Source organism: Stegostoma tigrinum, chromosome 4, assembly GCF_030684315.1.
Source record: "Stegostoma tigrinum isolate sSteTig4 chromosome 4, sSteTig4.hap1, whole genome shotgun sequence".
In the NCBI taxonomy this organism is placed as follows: Eukaryota; Metazoa; Chordata; class Chondrichthyes; order Orectolobiformes; family Stegostomatidae; genus Stegostoma; species Stegostoma tigrinum.
In genome coordinates this window covers 126,456,834-126,471,516 of record NC_081357.1, presented here as the reverse complement: position 1 = coordinate 126,471,516, position 14,683 = coordinate 126,456,834, and the positions used below count along the sequence as shown (strand labels likewise).

Sequence of the window (14,683 nt, the reverse complement as noted above, 5' to 3'; positions counted from 1 at the left end):
ATATGCATGGTTCAATGAAAATTGTACATATCAGAACCTAAGTACTAAACATACAGACGTCTTTTAGATGCCGCCAGACAAGTTCAATTTTTAGTATTCAGCAATTAGCACCAAAAGTATGCCCTAAAACTAGACTTCAAACGGTTTTGTTTTATTAGCACAGTAACTGTTTTCATCTGGCTGCATTTATGGGCAATGCTACTTCTGGGTGCAATGTTGCCGTTGTTTAAAGTAAAACTTTGAGTATAAGTTAACGCATTACCATCTACACTATCAATCAATCAGTCCTGAAATATTTAAAGACAAATTCTGAAAGCAACACCTGAACATTGTTGGGAATGAATGATGGCCAGCCATTTTCAGTAAAGTGTAACATAGTTGTGTCACAAATTACACAGTGTGAAAAAGGTCACTAGTGAATTTAAAGAGGAATAAAACATTTTCATCTGTACGCATTGCAGGAGACATCAGTGTTCAAATGTATCAATGTTATAGACTGATTGGTAGGAGGGAGAACATGAATCAGGTAAGTTCTGACATTGTGCAACTCCAAATTCTGTCAGCTGACAGTGCATTTGGGCTTGCATGTCCTGTCACAGCACAACTGAGCATGTGCAGAGATCACAGAAGCCATATCTGCATTGGGAATAGTTAACTCCATTCTCAATCTTTCCCCCAAAATGTGACCTGCAAGGTCTAAACTAGGAAAGGTATGTTGTAATATTTAATTCAAAGCAAAATGATGTACAAGGAAGATATAGAAGGCAAAAGAAAGAAGACAACATGAAATGAAAGAGGCAGGAAAAAATAAAGACTATTTTAAAAATTTTTCAACAGTAATTAAAATCAGAACCAATGAGACAGACTACAGCTATATGAGTAAATTTTCAATGACAGACTGCTTGGAAATAATTAAGACATAAAACACTGTTAAAAATGGGTATTCCTCAACATTTTCATTGAGAGAGGTTTCCATTACAGCAGCAAGCATGTGTTGCTGCAGACATACAAGGCCTTGGTGAGGCCACACCTAGAATATTGTTTGCAGTTTTGGTCTCCTTTTTGGAGGAAGAATGCTGTTGCTCTCGATGGAGTGCAGTGTAGGTTTACCAGGCTGATTTTGGGGATCGCAGGACTGATGTATGAGGAAAGGTTGACTAGGTTGGGATTGTTTTTGCTGGAGTTCAGACAAGTGAGGAAGGTATCTCGTACAGACTTATAAAATTCTAACAGGACTAGACAGCGTAGATTCAGGGAGGATGTTCCAGATGGTGGCTGTGTCCAGAGCCAGAGGTCGCAGTCTGAGGATTTGGGTTAGACCATTTAGTACGGAGGTGAGGAGCCATTTCTTCATCCAAAGAGTGGTGAGCCTGTAGAATTCATATCACAGGAAGTAGATATGCCAAAACATTGAATGTATTCAAAAGGCAGCTAAATATAGCACTTGGGGTGAATGGGATCAAAAGGTTATGGCGAGAAACCAGGATTAGGCTACTGAGTTGGACAATCAGCCATGATCGTGATGAATGGCAGAGCCGGCTTGAAGAACCGAATGGCCTCCTCCTGCTCCTATCTTCTATGTCTTTTGTGTATGTTTTTTGTGAATGTTTATTAGGAAAGTAGCCCAACTTTACAGCCTTCATTGATCTGATTGCCAAATTTCAAGGAGTGTTGAAATTTCTGGAGGATGTCAGCAATTTAAACAGTAATTTGCTGATTTCGATATTTTACTGCCAGTATGCAGAAATTAGAAGTTGCTGTCCAATTTACTCCTTAGTAGCAATGCGTAAGGAAAGCAACATTTGGGCTATTATATTCATCGCTCTTCTTTTACATTCATCAGAAAATATAACCTTCATGTAGTTGTTGGGATTAACAAAATCTTGCATTTCAATCTGATGATCTAATTCACTGCACTTCAGATGAAAGAAATACCTATCACGATAAATCATTAAGTTCATGATGAACTAACAAGTGATAACTTTGCAAATAGACTTATTTTTCAATTGGAAATGCATGGTTGAATTAGTTAATCTATACTTGTGACACTGTTACAAATTGTTAATGAATGGACATTTGACCACTGGAGAGTACCATAAGAATGAACAAAAAATCTCAGATTGTGCATTAGTTACCCTAATCCACTTTGTACGGTATGTACTGCCTGTACAATACACAAAACAAAACATTTCAGTGTCCCTAGGTACATGTGACAACAATAAATCAAGTCACTGTTGGTCAGTAAGCTGTTTATAACGCGCAACTATGTTATAATTATTGTTATCTCACATGGTCCAGTATTAAATCCTTCCTAATGACAGAAAGGTAAAAAAATAGGAACAGGAGTTTGGCAGTTAAGCCTGTTCCATCATTCAATACAATTGTGGCTGATCATCCAACTTAGTACCCTTCCCACCTTCACCTGTATCCTTTGATTTTGTAAAGCCTGAGACTATATATTTACCTTCTTGAAGACATTTAATGTTTTTGCCTCAAATGCTGTCTGTGACAGAGAATTCCACAGGCCCACCAATTCCTCAGTGAAGACATTTCTCCTCATCTTAGTCTTAAATGGCCTACTCCACATCCTTTGACTGTGACCCCTGGTTTTAAACACCCCAGTCATTCGGAACATCCTTTCTGCATTTACCCTGTCAAGTCATGTTAGAATTTTATAGTTTTCTATGAGATTCCCCATATTCTTCTAAATGCCAGGGAATAAAGATAATATATAAATACACACACACACACACACACACACACACACACACATTATACATATATCACTTTAGAAATAACTATATAAGTAAATTATTAGATAGAAGTTGCAAAACCAATTGTAGAAATTCACCTGGTGCTACACATACCTCTAAGATCTCCAAAGATATCCTCAATTATAGGAAGAAAACTACTGTACCTTAAACATGAGCTTTGCAGCATCAAGGAAATGATGGGCCTTTCGGTAAAGTTCAATTGCTTCCAAAGTTTTATTCTTCTCCAACAAATGAGTTGCATACTTAGCCAGAAGTGATCCAATTTCTTTCATATTGTGATTCTTAGCCAATTCAACAGCTTTATTCCACTGAAAATATTTTGACAAAATAGTTAAAATTAGTGTGATTGGATTAATTTTGGTAGGAAGAATAGGAAGAAGTAATAATGGTCGGTTTTTAAAAGAGATACACAAACAATGCCAACTGGTCTATGTCCATGAGTCTTTAAATGTGACAAGGTAAGTTTTTAAAAGCGCTGATAAAAATTTGTTTGGACTGCTTAAGCTTGCAAATCTATGTATAGCATGTATAAAAAAAGACAAAATACTAAGCTTTAAAGAACTCTGGTGAGACCACAGCTGGAATAATGTGGTCAATTTGGGTGCAACACTTTAGGAAGATGTCTAAGTTTTAGAAAGAAAGTACAGAAGAGATTTAATAAAATTGTACCAGGGATGAAAGGCTATGGTTACATAGAGAGACTAGAGAAAACTTTCTTGCTCCTCTGATGCTGCCTGGCCTGTGTTCATCCAGCTCCACACTGTGTACTCTCTAGAGAAAAGGAAGTTGCTTTCCCTAGGACAGTTCAGAGGAGCTCTGAGATAGGTGTTTAAAATCTTAAGGGGTTTATGGAAAAATTAAAGAGGAACAGCTTCCATTGGCAGAGGGACAGGCAATCAGATAAATGACAAATGAACCTGAGGAAATATTTGTAAATGCATTGAGTTGTTACAATAGGGAATACACTACCCACTGTGTGGTGAAGACGGATTCAAATGTAACATATAAGAGAAAATTTGATAAATACTTGAAAGGGAACAAAATAACTTGCGAGCTATCATGCACTTCTTCCAAAGAGCCAGTACAGGCATAAAAGGCTGAATGACTTCTTTTTGCTATATAATTCTACAACTCACGGTGCTCAATCAGGAAAAAAAAATCTATATTTTGATGATGGTCGTGTTTTACAGTTCATGCAGGAAGTTCAATATGCTGTAACAACATACAATTTTCTATGTATGTTGCCATCTGGAGCTATGGATGGTGATGGTATAGACTCCAAATTTCTTACCATCGCATAACTGGCCAGGAATCTCCCCTACGCTTACCGCCTGCCATTGGTATGTACTAGAAGAATTTGAAGGTTTGTAGTCAACCTATTTGTTTATGTTTCAAATGCACCTTGTTTGTTACCACGTAAGACTCGATTCCATAACATCAAGCTGTGTTCTCATTCTATTATTTAGGAATTCATGAATAAAACGAAGAAACGCATTAGAAAATTATTGCGTAAAATTATACACTTTTCTTTTTATTATCCCACCTGATTCAGATGTATACAGGTTTCAACTGCAGATTTAGCTTGGTTACATTTGAGGAATGCAGCTACAGCTTGCTCACACATACCCACAGTAACAAACATATGGGCTATTTCCTGTAAAAAAAAATCAAAATATTCAAAATTCTCTTGTCATAAAGTCTTAACTATACAAAAGAACTACTATAGGTCTAAGTGACTGAAGAAAATTCTTTCTGACATCCAAATGCTGGAGGAATTCTGAGCGGAAAGGGTAGATTAAGACAAATCTTTCACTGTGAAAGCCTCATTTTGTTCTTCTTGCCAGTAAAAATTCCAGAGGTTTTGTTTTTTCTCCTTGAATAAGTAAAATATACTTTTAAAAGCCCAGTTTAAAATAGTTCTCATCTTAATCTCACTTGAAATTATTAATGGGATGATTCTGAAAACAGTGTGCTGAGTCAAAAATGAATTGTTTAACTGAAATAAAAATCTTATGCCATTTTTAAATTTATTTTTTATTTATTTGCAGGATGTGGGCATCACTGGACAGTCCATTACTTATTTGCTATTCCTAACTGTTCTCAAGAAGATGGTGGGTGGTGAGATGCCTTGTCTAGCCATTGCAGTCCAAATGTATCAATTCCCTAACAGCATTATAGTGTATGAGTTCCAGGAAATTCTCCCCCCAGTAATAGAGAGGGAGCAGCAATATAGCTCTTCAAAGTCATGATGAAGGGTGGTAGTGGTGTTCCCTTGTTTCTGCTGCCCTTGCCCTTCTAGATGGTACAGATCGTGGTTTTAGAAGGAGCTCTGATGAATTTCTGCAGTGTATCTTGCTGATGGTGTACACTGGTGCCACTGTGCATTGGTTGTGGACTAAGTGAATGCTGAAGGAGTTAGAATGGGAACCAATCAAACAGGCTGCATTTTTCTGGATGGTGTTGAGTTCTTCGTTACCATTGGAGCTCCAAGCATCAGACAAATGGAGAGTGTTCCATCACCCTCCTGACTTGCCTTTGTAGATGGTGAACAGAAGTGTGTTGCTCACTGCAAAAATCCCAGCGTCCAACCTGTATTTGTAGCCACAGTATTAATATGGTTGGTTCATTTCAGATTTTGATAAATGGGAACCCCAGAATATCAGTCAGAGGATATTTAGTGATGATAATGTTGTTGAATATCCACAAACAATGTTCGGATTCTGTCTTGTGGAGCTGGTTATTGTGCAGCATACTTGATACTTGCCATTTAGGAGTCATAGAAGGTGCTGAACACTCAGCAGACACTCGCAAACTTCCCCATTTATGGCTTTATTAGAGCGGCTGAAGACAGGTAGGTGTGGACATAAGGAACTCCTGTAATGGGTCTTGTGGCTCTGGTGACTGACTTCAACAACTACATCCATCTCCCTTTACACTAGGAATAACACCTAACACTTTGCTGATGACATAAAATTAACTGAGAAGGTGGTAACTAGCCAAGGTGGATTTTTCCGAATAGAATATATCTGGACAATTTTATATATTGCCAGTTAGACATCAGTGTGATAAATGCTGCTTTAGATGGCCTACACACCCACAGGGATGCTCAGTCTTGAGTTGCTAGATGTACTTGAAGTCTATCTCATTCAGCAAACTCATAGTATCAAGTAACATCATAGAGGGCGCCCACAATGTTTTGAAAGCACAATGATCACGCTTACTAATACCATCACGGACAGATGAATACATCACAGATAGATTGATAAGGATAAGGTCAAATGTATTATTTCATCTTATGACTTCCTTACAATAAAACAAAAGAGAAGTAGTAGGTCATTTGGCCATTGGGTCTGTTCCACTATTAAATGAGATCATGGCTTATCTGATAATCATCAACATCAACTCACTGCCTTTTCCCCATAATTCTTGATGACTTCATCAATTCAAATTCTGTCAGTCTCAGCAAAGAATATTCTTAACAACCCAGCCTTTAATGCAATCCGTGGTTATCAATTCCACAGATTCACCACCCTTTGACAAAAGGCATTCTTTCTCATCTTGGTCTTAAATGGTCTAAATCTCAACTCTGAAATTATGCCCTCAGGTTCAAGACGCTCTGACAAATGAAAACAACCCCTGCACATCTAACATGCAAAGCTCCCCCCAAACCAGAAGAATCTTTTATATTTTCAATAATGCCACCTCTCATTCTAGTAAATTCCAACGAGTACAGGCTCAACCTACTCAACTTCTTCTCATATGGAAGTTCCTTTCTGCCCAGAATCAATAAAATGAGCCTTCTCTGAACTGCCTCCAATACATTTCTCTCAAATAAGGGGTCCAAAACTGCATGCAGAGTTTCAACTGCAGTCTGATTAGTGCATTCTATAGTTTTAGCAAAACCTCTCTATTTTTAGACTCCATTCCTTTAGACACAAAGATCACCATCCTATTTGTCTTCATTATTATCCAGTGAATGTTTATGCTAGCTCTTACTGATGCACTCACAAGGACTCCTAAATCCATCTGTGCTGCAGCTTCCTGTGTTCTTTTCCCGTTTCAGTAACAGCTAGCTTCTCAATTCTTCCTGCAAAAGTCCATTCTCTCACTTTATATTCCATCTGCCAAGTTGTTGATCACTCACCTGTCTATAAAACCAGTCTGTATCCTTCTGTCGACTCTGTGTCATCCTCACCTCTAGCCTTTCCACTCATTTTAGTGTCATCTACAAACTTGACGATTGTACATTCGTTTTATCCAAGTCGTTAATCCCAGCACTGATGCCTGTGACATTCCACTAGTTACAGACTGCCATATTGAAAATTACCCTTATTCCAACTCTCTTATCTTCTATTAGTGAATCAATTTTCTATCCAGGCTAATATATCACCCCCATCACCATAGTCTCTTATCTTACTGAGCCACCTTGTATTCCTTAATGAGTGCCTTTTGGAATGCCTTTTGATGAACTGATTCATCAACAGGGAGGATGCAGAAGAGGGAATCGGCAGCAGGTTTCCTTGTTGATAATATAAACTGATCTCAAGGAGTCCAGGCCAACGTTGAAGCCTCTCAGGGTAACTGCCACCTGACTGTATACGACTGTGCCACCAACCCAGGTGGGTCTGTCCTGCATACCATGAGACTGACACACTCTGATGATGGTGTCAAGAACATTATCTATAAGATATGATTCCAGGAAAATGCCACCAGGCTATTGCTTTGACAGGTTTGTGCAGCAGCTCTCCCAAATGCAGCAGAGACCCTTAGAGGTCAGTAAGGACCAAACTGTTTAGTCAACAGGGCTGTCCATGTCATTACCAGTTCTGGTGCCTCGGTCAATGCTAGGTAGCCCTTCTGGTTTCATTTGTTTTATAAGAATTTGTAGCAGCTGAGAGTCAACCAAGCTACTGTAGAACTAGTTTTACAGTGATCATAAGGCTAGTTTTGAATTTCAGTTTACTAACTGAATTCAAATGTCACCATCTGCCCTGTTGGATTTTGACCCTTTTCACCACAGCATTAACACAGCTCTGTGGACTACTAATCTAGTGACAATACTACCAACTCCCTAAAAAAAAGTTAGTCGTTTGTTAAATCACTGATACACCACTAACAAGTCGAATGAATAGAAGTTGGCAACATCAGTTCATTATCTAACAATGGGAACAGTTGGTCTCTTCTACATTAGAGACAGCAAACGCAGACAGGATGACTACTGTGCAGAAACCCTTCATTCTGTCCGTAAAAATCTGACAGTAAGTTCCCATGCCAACATTTCTCTCTCAGGCCTGCTACAGTGCCTCTACGAGGCTCCGTGCAAGCTGGAGGGACATTATTTTGTTTTCTGATTAGGGACCTTGCAGCTTTCAGGAGAGCCTGAACAGCACCTTCTATTTTATTTACTCACCCCATGACCCGTCATGAAATGTGTTGCTTTCAGCACAGCTGACTCATTTTCACCCAATCATAATCTGCACTGTCACCTATCTAGCTTTTCTTCTTCCCTAGCTTATCATCAACAATTCTCCATTCCTCACTCTCCCTCTTTGGGCTGTCTCCACCCGCTGGTTCACTCCTTCCCCATCCCCAACAATTCTTTGTTATGAAGATAATATCACTTTACCCAAGAAGCTATCAGTTCTAAAGGATCACTAGACGCGAAATGTTAACACTGCTTTCTCTCCACAGATGCTGCCAGACCTATTGAGTATCTCCAGCAATTTCTGTTTTTGTTTCAGATTTCCAGCATCTACAAAGTTCTTTGTTTTATTATCATGGACTTAATAGGCCTGGCAGCAGTGTGGGCTGGCTACCTAACAGGCCAACAGCAAGGGTGCAAGCAAAGTAAGAAAAACATGTATGATGTTATCCTGAGACAGGACAGCAGGTTTGTGCTCCATGAAATCAACATCATTTCTCTGGGGACGCATGTCGGCAATAGTAGTAACCTGCTGGAGATTGTTGTGACTTCCAGAAGAATCTATGAACAACGGCACTGGTCCACGTTCAATATATATCCGTCTGTTTAACAAAGTTAACTGCATCACTAGTTCTACAGTGCATAAAGAATGAATGTTAGCCAATTCAACCAGTAGGATTGATTTAATAAACAAATGACAATTATCAATTAATCAAACCTATATATTCATCACCAAGTTTGATTAATTTTGTTTAACCTTCATTAGTTATCACACGTTGACATATCACCCAAATTCAGACTCTCAAAATTCCCTATGGGTCAATCATGAAGTAAAGTTTCAAATTAAAAGTTGCTTGATTCAAATATATAGTCAAAGATTAATTAATCATTTAAACTAATTGATTGTTTCAACTGATGGGAATAAATTTATCTGATACTCTAGTTACCAAGGTTAAATTTTATTTCTTTCACTTATCCTTTCCAATTTATTATTTCAAGTTAAACAGAACTCGCAATGAATATTTACTTTATCCTACTTGTAAAGGGAGATGAACCTCAACATTTCACTCCAGTAAGAATACATTATTCCCAATACTTACAGGAAGCAGTTTGTTATTTTCTGGTAGCGCATTTGCCAGTTTTTCCAAACCTTCATAATCCTCAAGCATGTAATAACACTCTGCCAGCCGCTCCTGATTCCGGCCTTGAACGTAGTATTGAACAGCATTCATCCTGCAAGTGGAAAGATTTGAAACCACCTCTATGGGTATTGATTTCTTTGATCAAAATTTTTCACACAGTATCTAGTTGGTAAATATTCAAAACAATCAACATGATCATATAAATCCAAATACACTTTCTCATCTGAAAATTGACTAGATCATCATAATCAAAAAGCTGGATACAAATTCTGAAGCAAGGAATCAAAATCAAAGTCATTAATGTGAACTAGCAATTCTGTGCATCCAGATTAGTTTTATTTATCAGCTTAAGGAATCAGCAATACAATGTTCTTTCTCCTTACCTAATTGAATGCCATAAAATTTCAGGCTTCACTATTTCACCCTACTCTTATCACTTTGCACCCATTTTTTAAAGGCTGAATAGGCTGGGACTTTTCTCACAGGAGCATAGGAGGGTGGGAGGCAATTTCATAGAAGTTTATAAAATAACAAGGGATATTAGTAGAATTAATAGTAGTTGTTTCCTCCCCAGAATGAGGAATTTCAAGACCAGGGGGCATGGTGAGAGGAGAGAGATTTAAACAAAAACACAAGGGGCTAATTTTTTACACATAGGGTGGTTCATGTATGGAATGAACTTCCTGAGGAAGTGGTGGATGTGGTACAATTATGTTTAGAAGACATTTGGCTAAGTACATGAGTACGAAAGGTTTGGAGAAATATGGGCCATGAGCAGACAGATGGAACTAATTTAGTTTGGCATTATGTTTGGCATGGACTAGTTGGATTGAAGGGTCTGTATGACTCTATGATCCTTTGGGATGAATCTTACCAATTTTTAGATAAGTATCATTTTCGAGTTTCATGAAGAGTTTCATGAAGAGTTTCTCTTTCTGAAGTTGAGCAAAGCACCTGAGGCTATCATCTCAACTAATTTACTACGTACCTACCTTGGGAGGCTCTCTCATTCTCATCTTATACTAGCTCAATTCTATCACTGGCCATTAGCCAGAAGTACTTGTCAAAGGCCAGATATCCTAGGATAGACTGGCATCCATGATGTCGGTGGCATATTTAAAATGTCACTGTGTGCCATTCAAGTACTACTAGTCTGAAATGGTCCTATACGGTTCAATTTAATCACTCCAGGCACAGCAGATAAAGAGAAATTGGAACCCGCTTTGTAGACATGGACCTGGAACAAAGGAGGGTTACTCCAGGACCTCAAGAGGAGGCCACAGCACCGGAGCTGCCATCCTGGACTAAGGACACTCCCTGAACCAGTGCAGAAGTGGCAGTCCAGAATCTCAATACTACTCTCTATTTTGCATATAACGTCTTGCCCTACTTGATCTTTACGTACCCCAAACTACTAAGCCTGCATGCCTTCAACCCTGACTACCCACTCACTTGGGACAAGTGACTGGTTTTCCCACACCAGCACTAACGGCTGTGCCACCCAGACTCATCTCACTCATTCCATCCCTTCACTCCAACTTCTCTTGATCAAGGAGAAAAAGCCTATTACAGCTCTGAAAGTCATGGCTGATGGGCTGTCTGACATTCAGTTCCTCATCGTCTACATGGAGAGAATCTTGGCCTTCGCGGGAGAATGCCAGGATTGCTTCTGTGAAGGTGCTGAAACTTCCACTCCCCTCGCTAAGCTATTTCCTCATTACCCACAATGTGTATTTCATCTTAATATGCCACAACTTCTAGCTTTTTGGTTGCAATATCTGTTTTATGTCATGCAGAATCAAGCTGCAAGTCAACGGTGGCCACAGTCAAGAGGTCCATATAGCAAGAGGTTAACTGTCCTACCTCTGAGAATGTGATATAAGAGGGAAATGAAGTCCTTCTGAGGGCATCATTGCAAACAGTAATTCATGGCTGAAGGTTCTCATGTCACCCAGATAATAAGGAAATGGAAAGGAGAGGCTAAATGGGCCAATGGTCTTCTGTTTCCAAAACATCTGTGGCGCTGAAATTTCACTGGTATTCGCATCTCCACTGGCAGAATTGCTGATTTTAAATGGCTAATTTCACTGTTTCTCTGAGGTATTAATCAACTTTCATCCAATTTATCACTAGAAACTGGGAGGATGTTTGTGGAACTTCAGAGCTGCCCATTGTCTATTTATGTCATCTTGCATAACAATGCTATTACTTACCACTTTTGACGATCTGCAAAATAATCTCCAATGGCATTATAGGCTTGTTCAAGTAGAGCATCATCAGCATCGCCAGAACCAGTTTTTAACAACTGCAAAACTCGAAACCAATCTCCCAACTTGATCCTTAGATCAATAGCCAAATCTCTATAAGGAAAACAAAATAAAAATAAAATTCTGACTACACGGAACAAGTTAAAGCCATCATAAAACCAAAATATGCCATTTGCATCATCCACAGATTTTAGAATTTACTCCCCAGTGAGGTCTATCTCATCTGAGTACATTTTGCATGAATACTGCCCGCTACTGCCTAAAACCAATGGATAATTGACATATTTCAAACACTTTTATAATCTTGTCATAAATCTCTAGCCTGGTGACATTCTACCAATGGTCAACCATCTTTCCAGCAACCCAAATATGACCTAACTCCTATGAACATCCTAGTTTAGCAGGAAATCTACTCCAAACCAAATATTTAAGGATTAACTTTGAAAAGAAGTTTGTCATTTCAGCCTGAACTGCTTTTCTTGAGCGATTACACCTGCAGATTGGTGGATTTGTAAAGAAAAGGGAGTTAACCTAAAAGGAACACTTTCAAAGCAGGTATGGTTGTACAGCAAATGGACTAATCTATACACAACAATGTCAAGTTACTTTAGTTTCTCATCAGCTGGATTGTATGGAGTTTTCCTGGAACTAATTAGTAAAACAAGAATGATAGTGCCAAAGAGAAATTCTAATATGGCAATTACAGGGTCCAAAGATTCAGCAGAACCACTGACTAACTTGAACAGAATCCACCGAGTAGCCAATCTGATCTTGCAGCAACAGCTCCAGTTACTCAAGACAGTCAGTATGTGAAGTGAGTTGAAAATGCCCAAAAAAAAATTCTAAACCCTACCCATCAGTTCTGAGGAAGGGTCACTGGACCCGAAACGTTAACTCTGTTTTCTCCTTCACAGATGCTGTCAGACCTGCTGAGCTTTTCCAGCAACTTTGTTTTTGTTCCTAAACCTTACCAAATTGGAATCTTTCAACAAGATAGAGTGATCAACATTAAATCATTCCAACTGTGTTAAGTATTTTATAGTAGGGGAGGGGGGGCAAATCAATGGAAAATGGCCATTGTCATAATGTTAACAGGCTTTCTGGTTCCCGTCTGCTTTTGAACTTCTATGCTGTGTTTCTTTGCTGTCCATTCCCCGCACTTCTCCCATTGCAACGTCTCACTGAAACTTAACTTTCAGTCTGGTCACACCTGTAACTGCATAAAGAGCAAAGAATATTACAGCACAGGGACAGGCCCTTTGGCCCTCCAAGCCTGCACCGATCCAGATCCTCTATCTAAACCTGTCACCTATTTTCCAAGGATCTGTATCCCTCTGCTCCCTGTCCATTTATGCATCTGTCCAGATACATCTTAAATGAAGCCATCATGCCTGCCTCTACCACCTCTGCTGGAAACACATTCCAGGCACCCACCACCCTCTGCGTAAAGAACTTTCCACGCATATCTCCTTTAAACTTCTTCCCTCTCACCTTGAATGTCAAAAGATTACAACTTATAAAAGGCTGAACACTTCTAAATGATAAACAGTTGATAAGTAAAACTACACAATGACACCTTTAGAAGTTTCTGGTCTAAACCAGTGTAACCATTTACATAAGTATCATGAATACCTCCTATCCATGTTTAGATACATCCTCTCGGCTTCCTCAAATCTTCCAAAGTAAGCTGCAACTTCCGCCTGTTTCATGGATTCACTCTGAAGATTTCCGAGACGTTTTACAAACTCAATCCCCTGATAATCCTTGCAACGGACAAATGCCTGTTCTGCGGTTTTAAGGTCAAGTCTCTGTAGAGCAGCTTCTGCAAGTAAGCGCCTAAAATACAAAGCAAGAATTCATTTAGCTGCATTTAATTTTATTTTAATAAATTCATTTAGCTGCATTTAATTTTAATTTTATTTTAATAAAATCATTCCTCATGTTTTGAAGACAACACAGTGGTATAAGTAAAATGTGTCAGTGCAGTTTGTGCATCACTTATTTGGAGTTATACTGAGTGACAGATCATACAGTATAACTCTAGCTTAATCTAGAGCCACACATTGATGACAGACTTTATCAAAGCTTCAATAAACTTCTCAAATTTTCAGACTTCCTCCCATAATTAAAAATTAACCACCAACAGAAATGAAACCACATATAAGCAGATAGTTAGTTCTGATATAGCTTGGTGTTAGTTAGGTGGAGATCACACTGTGGTATGATTAGAATCTGTCAACAGTACATGACCAATAGGAGGCACCACTCTGAAGTTGGAACTTGCATGTAGCTTACTGTCAGGAAACCAGATATTAGATGAAAGAAAAGCAAAAGAAGTTACCTAAAAAAAAATGACCAAATTAAAATAATAAGTGCAAAATTCTAGGAAAAATTCATCCCATATCACTTTTTAAAAAAAACGTCAATCATTTTTAGTCCATGTAAAAGTAAAATGCCAAAAGAAACAACTCACCAGCACAGTCAAACTTGTATATTTAAATGAGGTGCAATTATCCCACAGTCTTCAACAATAGTGACATCAGAATACATGAATGGGCAGCTCACACAAAACAAGAAAAATCATAAAACAGGGTGGGGGTGGATTTCTCATAGGAAGTAAAGCAACTTCACCTCTGATTTAACAACAAAAATTTATATGGGCATTAATGTAGTGAAATTTACTGTGCCGATAACATCACTGTTCATCAAGCACCATGAAATTACCAACAGTCTCCTTAGAATGGGTTATTTTAGAATAACAAGCAGAAAACATAGACGGGATCTAAAGATTAACAGATTTGACTTAAAAGGGCAACATTCAACCACCTCCCTCTCTCACTCCCCTCACCTCTCTCTCCCCTCCCCCCACCGCCTCCTCCTCTCTCCCCTTTCTCTCTCTCTTGCCCCCCTTTCTCCCTCCCCATTCTCCCCCCCCCTTTCTCCTACTCTCTCTCACCCCACTCTCTTGAACCTCGCCCTCTCTTTCGTCCTCCCTTGCTCTTTCTCCCTCCCCACCGTCCACTCTCTCTTTCTCCACCCCCCTCTCTCTCTCACACTCCCATTCCCTCTCTTTCCCCT

General features: G+C 39.0%; 1 protein-coding gene across 3 annotated transcripts in view; it reads right to left on the bottom strand.

Moving 5' to 3' along the window:
- wdr35 (WD repeat domain 35) overlaps positions 1–14,683 on the bottom strand; it is a 93,325-nt gene that overhangs the window by 13,773 nt on the left and 64,869 nt on the right. For all 3 annotated transcript variants that reach the window (XM_048530422.2, XM_048530424.2, XM_048530423.2), the window contains 5 exons: positions 13,238–13,441; positions 11,552–11,698; positions 9,297–9,429; positions 4,318–4,428; positions 2,918–3,082 (listed from right to left, as the gene is read on the bottom strand). In XM_048530422.2, the coding sequence (XP_048386379.1) occupies positions 2,918–3,082; positions 4,318–4,428; positions 9,297–9,429; positions 11,552–11,698; positions 13,238–13,441 (760 nt within the window). The remainder of the gene's footprint in view (positions 1–2,917; positions 3,083–4,317; positions 4,429–9,296; positions 9,430–11,551; positions 11,699–13,237; positions 13,442–14,683) is intronic.